This window comes from Otolemur garnettii, unplaced genomic scaffold, assembly GCF_000181295.1.
Source record: "Otolemur garnettii isolate 467f Iridium unplaced genomic scaffold, OtoGar3 scaffold00005, whole genome shotgun sequence".
NCBI classification, from domain to species: domain Eukaryota; kingdom Metazoa; phylum Chordata; class Mammalia; order Primates; family Galagidae; genus Otolemur; species Otolemur garnettii.
The window spans coordinates 19,923,688-19,930,554 of record NW_003852400.1 but is presented as its reverse complement, the minus strand read 5'-3'; the positions used below and the strand labels follow the sequence as shown (position 1 = coordinate 19,930,554).

At 36.2% G+C, this 6,867-nt stretch overlaps 1 protein-coding gene across 3 annotated transcripts in view; it reads right to left on the bottom strand.

Annotated features, from left to right (window-relative positions):
* ANKIB1 (ankyrin repeat and IBR domain containing 1) overlaps window positions 1-6,867 on the bottom strand; it is a 160,998-nt gene that overhangs the window by 118,072 nt on the left and 36,059 nt on the right. For all 3 annotated transcript variants that reach the window (XM_023518779.1, XM_003782661.3, XM_023518783.1), the window contains exon 2: window positions 689-966. In XM_023518779.1, the coding sequence (XP_023374547.1) occupies window positions 689-876 (188 nt within the window). In that variant the 5' untranslated portion in view covers window positions 877-966. The remainder of the gene's footprint in view (window positions 1-688; window positions 967-6,867) is intronic.

Here is a 6,867-nt window from a genome sequence, read left to right as displayed (position 1 = left end):
TGAGCCCAGGAGTTGGAGGTTGCTGTGAGCTGTAATGCCACGGCACTCTACCCAGGGGGACAGCTTGAGGCTCTGTCTAAAAAAAAAAAAAAAAGGAAAGGAAACTCAAATCGGATCATGACTATATAAGGCAAGTGCACTTGTTTTTCAACTTAAAATAGCTAATGAAAGCTGAGAATTTTGCATTTGGCACCATTTCCTATAACCTTTTGATAGCTGATGAATATTTTTCTAGAACTGAAATGCTGTGTAAGTTAAATACTACGTTGCTATAAAGAATTCATGCTATGAAACATATTGAGGATCAAAATATACTTATACCACCAAGAATATGTGAACCAACCTCAACTTTTAGTCTGACTGGGCATAGTAGCACATACCTGTAATCCCAGCTACTTAGGAGGCTAAAGCAGGAGAGCTTTAGCCCAGGCATTTGATTCCAGCAGCAGAACTACACAGCAAGATCCCTGTCTCAAAAGACTTGTGCTCTAACTAGGTATTATAAAGAAAATCATACAAACTGTAATAAAGAAAATCATAGCTAAAAATTTAGACATATCCAGTTTTAGAACATTAACTTACTACAATACCTCATAATATGCACATAGGCCTGGATATACTTTCAAAGATTACAGATCTTTTACCCCCTTTACCAATTTGTTATCAATTGGTTTACAGTAATACTTACCCTAATATTCTATTCATTCCATGTCTAGCAGCATAGTGTAATGGAGTATTGTGCTGGTAGGGTTCCCCATAAGATGTATTTGGATCAAGGGATTCTTTTAGCTGAGGGTTGTTTTCATATATTTGGCAGGCCAAGTTTTCATCACCATTGATGAGTGCTTTACGGAATTTGGTGGTTGTGTTTCCCATGTTTTGTTTTGTTTCTTCTGACAGGCAGTGGCACTTTTTCCCTTCCCACTTCAGCCACTTCTCGAATGTTTCTGCAACATGGTTCACATTCTAAAGGAGGAAAAGATTCAAATTAGATTGTAAAGCAATAATTAACAAAGCAATACCCTGAAAAGTCAATCACACAATTAAGAACACTAATAAAACCTGGGAAGCATATGTAAGAAAACAGTCTATATTAAATCTGCCAAATTAAATCTTCATCTTAAGCCATAAAAGTCTCACATTTTTAACACTGTCAAAATTAACTTCTTATTAAACTGTTACAATCTCACACAGAGATTGTTATGGTTTCTCAGGCTGTACCTTGCATATCTACATATATGAGGTTTTTAATTTTCCTTTTTTTACATGGGCAGAAAATGAGCTCGAATCAATTTTGTGGTTGAATACACTTAAATTTCTATATGAATTAGGTATAAATCTTACTCAACTTTAAGGCTGAATACACTTAAATTTCTATATTAATTAGGTATAAATCTTACTCAGCCAATTTGTGCTACAATGAAAAATGTATAAAACTTTACTCAAATAAGAAACGCAGAAAGTGTTAAATGCAATAAAGGAAAAGTGTAACTGCTCAGTACTTACGACATCAAAGAAAAAGAGTTAAAATGTAAATATATAAAACAGCACAACTCACTCATACTCAGTCATGACAAACTAATAAAACTGATTATCCAGAGAATAGAAACAATGAATATTCTACCTTTTAAGATCATTAAATTTCTTTCTTCTATAAAAATACAAAACAAGACTGAGAACATCAAATATTTATGCATACTATGTTTACAAAGAGGTCATAATAATGATCATATGGGCATTTACTACTGAAGCAATGTGAGATGGGTGAGGGGAAGGTCATAGAAACAAATGGATTTAGTGTTGAAATAACTTATTTGCCTACACTAGCTATATGATTTTAAGCAAGTTAACCACATTTCCATATCAAAGAAAATGACCACTTATGCTGTGAGGATAGTAAGAGCTACTTTGTTTAAAGTACTCTACATAGTTCTTGGTTAATGTATTCAATAAATGCTAGTTTCATTCTATTTCTATAACCGTTTCTAAATCTATTCTTGAACTATGACAAAAAAAAACAGCATATGCAAGGCAGATACGGAAAATAAAAATACCTATGCAAGAAATGGCAAGTATAAATGGTGTTCAAACTCTCTAGCATTGGACTAACGAGAGAAAACTAAAGAGGTTGAGGCCAAATAAGGAACTTATATTTGAGCTGAGAAGAACAAATAATTAAAGGCTTTTATTCAGGGCAATAATATAATTATTTCATGCTTTAGAAAATTAACTATTGTGACTTAATAGAAGATAGAAGAAAGAAAATCTAAGAGGCAGAGAATACAAGAGTCTGTTATCCAGTTAATTCAGAGGAAGGCTGAACACTAAAATGTAGCTTAAAAAAAAGCTTGAAAATAATATAAATGCTACTCAATCTTTGTACATTGTGGTTCTCAACCATGGTTGTATACCATAATAACCTGGAGAACTTCAAAGACTTCTACTGGCCAAGCTAAATCCCAGACCAATCCCAACCACTATCCAGGGGGGCACCCAGGCATTGGTATTTAAGTTCTTGGGCAATTGCAGTACAGACACTACTATATAAAAAGCTCCTGGATCTTTTTATTTTTATCTATTCCTTTTATTTATGTTATTTTTTTTCCCAAGAAGAGGTCCTGCTCTGCCACCAAAGCTGGAGTATAGTGGAGTGATCATAGCTCATTGCAACTTTGATTGCTTGGATTCTCTTGCCTCAACCTCCTGAGTAGCTGGGACTACAGATGTACATCCAGCTAAGTTTTATTTTTTTTTATAGAGACAGGGTCTTGCTGGTCTCAGACTCTTGGGCTCAAGTGATCCTCCCACCTCAGCCTTCCAAAGTGCTAGGATTAGATGCATGGGACACCATACTTGGCTTATTTCTTCCTTTTTACTCTTCATGGCTTCTATTTGTTTTTCTTACCTTTATTACGTTAGCTAGATGATTTTAAGATTAGTGGGGAAAAGTTTATGAAACAGGATATTCACATAGATTCAAAGCATCACCCCCCAAATATCACATAATTATAAAAGTAAAAAAAAAATTAGCAATTTTGCAATGGAGAAACAAGGGAGATAGCACCTTAACCAACTGATCAAAGCTAACACATTGATATCATATACCCCAATCTGATACACTAAAAAAGGTATATAAGTTTTGTAGCATCCTTTGAAAAGAATACGTAACACTAATGTAAATATAAGAAAATATCACAGAAACTCAAAATAAGAGACACTCTACAAAATAACTGGTCAATACATTCCCAAAGTGTCAAGGCCATAAAAGACAAGAAAAAACTGTGTAACTGTTCACAGGCTAGAGGCGACTGAGGAGACATGACAACTAAATGCCGCATGGTATCCTATATTAAAAAAAGGACATTAATGGAAAAGTGGTGAAATCTAAATAAGTGCAGAATTAATAATATTGAACCAATATTCATCTCTTCATTTTGATAACTGAATGTGTTTTAAGCAAAGTGTTACCATTAGGGTGAAGGGTAGATAGGAACTCTGTACTATTTTTGCAACTTTCTGTTTATAATTTACATAAAATTAAGTAGAAAAATATTTTCTAGCTTCTATATTGGGAAAGGATTGTAGGCAGTCATGAAAATAAATAAGAAAGCAACCTGGAGACTACTAGGGTAATCCAGGCAATAGATGATACTGTGGGAACTGAAGTGTTTGGACTATAAATATATTTCAGTCTATGGCCATACCATCCTGAACGCACCTGATCTCGTCTGATCACGGAAGCTAAGCAGCGTCGGGCCTGGTTAGTACTTAGATGGGAGACTATAAATATATTTTAAACAGTATTTACTCAAACAGTGTTTACTATTTATATTCAAATAATGTAAGTACACCAATATAGATTAATCATCCAATAAAGTAACAAGTGGGATAAAATAAGAGCAATTACTCACAAATCCTTGAAAGACGTGAAGGTCACTGGAAAAGAAACAGAAAGGGCACTCTAAGAAAAATCAGGGCTATTTACTAGTATTTTTGGCACCAAACATCTAACCTCTATGAAATCTCTTAACCAATGGTATTAAGAAGCTGGGCCATGCACAAATCACAAGGTCCAACAGCACTTCTAGACTAGATTTCTCTATTAGTGGGGGAGGAGGGGACAGAGGAAGAAATAAAACAGTTTGAAACCCTGCTGCCGCCACAGAGCTCTGGCCCTGCAGTTCCCGTGCTGCCTCCTGCCCTGTAGATCTGCTCTCACCGTTTCTATGCTGCGGTCCAACCCCACACCTTGGCTGGACGGCTCCTACATCAGCTCCAGGCTTTGATGACCCTGTCCATGAAGTTTCTGTGTGGCTGCTTGATCCCACTGCCCTGACTCCAAGTCTCCTCCTTGCTGCTAGGCCTGTGGATATGCCCCTGAGGTTCCAGTGCTGCTGCTATGCCCAGCAGGTCCTAGCTTCAAGGCTCCCCCACTACCCCTGGAATCCTGGTCCAGTGCCTGAGTCTCCTGTGCTGCCTCTGGAAGATGCAGCCTTGCCCCACAGCTCCTACCAACAACCTAGAAGGAATCACCCTCAAGGTCCAACATTCTACCAGGGACCTGCTAGCCTTGAGCCAACATTGCACCAGGACCCAGTTGGAACCGTCAAAGAACTCTGGCAACAGGTGAAAACAAGCTACTTTGACAAACCCACAAACCCAAGGGATCACAGTGGATCAATGGCAATAGATGTCAACCGAAAGGAAATTACTCAAATGTCAGAAATAGAAATCAGAATATGGATAGCAAATAAGAAGAATAGAATTGAAGAGAAAATTGAAAACTAACACAAAAAAACAAAAAAATATTTTAGGACATCAATGAAAAATACAAGAAAGCCATTAAAGAGCTAGACAGCCTAACAAAAGATACAACAGAACTTAAAGAAATGAAAGAGTCATTGAGGGGATTTTAAAATAGAGCACAAAGCTTCAACAACATGCTCCACCAACCAGAACAAAGAATCTCAGACAAGGCTCTTGAACTAACTTAGTAAGTCAAATCACTAAATACGATCCATCACATAAACAGAAGCGAAAACAAAGACAAAATGATCATCTCAATAGAAGCAGAAAAAGCACTCAGTAACATCCAGCACCCTTTCATGATAAAAACCCCTGACAAAATATGAACAGAAGGAACATACCTCCAAATAATAAAAGCCATTTATGACAAACCTACAGCCAACATCATATGAATGGGGAAAAGTTGAAAGTATTCCCCCTAACAACTGAAACAAGGCAAGGGTGTCCACTGTTACCACTAGAAGTTCTAGCCAGAATAATCAGGCAAGAGGAAGAAATAAAGGATATCCTCACATCAGGAAAGAGTAGGTCTAACTGTCTTTGTTCTCTGGTGATATGATCTTATATTTAGAAAATCCTAAAGATTCTATCAAAGGGCTCCTAGAATTGATAAAATCAGTAAAGTCTCAGGGAAAATCAATATACACAAGTTAGTAGTATTTCTACATACTATTAACAGTTAAGCAGAGACACATCAAAGACTTATTTACAATAGCTACAAAGAAAATAAAATATATAGGAATTTACTTGACCAAGGAGGTGAAAGATCTCGACAAGGAGGACTATAAAGCACTGATGAAATGTATACCAGGTAATACCATTCAGCCATAAAAAAGATGGAGACACTACATCTATTTACTTGGATGGAGTTGAAACACATTCTTCTCAGTAGAGTGTCACAAGAATAGAAATGGAAGTATTCAATGTACTTAATACTAACATGAAACCAGTAGAAAAACAACTGCATACCCATATGAGAGAAAAACATAGGTATATTCAAAGGGGGAGGGAGGGAGGAGGAGGGACAGGGGAAAGAGGAAAGGGTAGGAGGAAGGGAATATGGTAGATAAGCTCTCACTTAATGGACACAAGGTAAGGGCATACAGCACACCCCCTGGATAAAGGGTTCAACTACAACTGGAACTTTACCTTAGAAATGTAAACAATGTAACCTAATCATTTGTACCCTGATATGACTCTGAAATTAAAAAAAAAAAAAAAATGAAAAAAATCACAGATGACATACACAAAGGGGGAAAACATCCCATACTCATAGACTGGTAAAACCAATATCATTAAAATGTCCACACTACCCGAAGTGATTTAAAGATTCAATGTAATCCCTATCCAAATACCAGTGTCATATTTCATAGGTCTAGAAAATATAATTCTTTGCTTCATTTGGGATCAAAAGAGCCCAAATAGTGAAAGCAATCTTAAGCAAAAAGAACAAATTTGGAGGGATCGCATTATCTGACTTCAAATTATAATACAAAGCTACAATAATCAAAAACAGCATGATGCTAATATAAAAATAGAGAAACAGATAAATGGAACAAAATAGAGAACTCAGAAATAAAATCATCTTCCTACAACCAACTGATCCCTGACAAAGCAGACACCAACATACATTGGAGAAAAGAAGTCAAATTCAATAAATGGTACTAGAAGATTGAATAGCCACATGCAAAAGTATGAAACAGGACCACTATCTCTAGCCACATTCAAAAATTAATTCAAGATAGATAAAAGACTTAAATGCAGACATGAAACCCTAATAAATTTAGAAGAAAACACAGGAAAAAAAATCTTCTAGACATCTAGGCAAAAAAATTATGATTAAGACCTCAAAGGCAAACACAAGGTGTCTATAAAGTTCATGTGCAATTTTTAAATAGTTTAATATTTTAAATTTAAAAAAATTAAGCTATCAGCTTGGCGCCTGTGGCTCAAGTGGCTAAGGCGCCAGCCACATACACCTAAGGTGGTGCGTTCAAATCCAATCCGGGCCCGCCAAAACAACAATGATGGCTGCAACCAAAAAATAGCCGGGCATTGTGG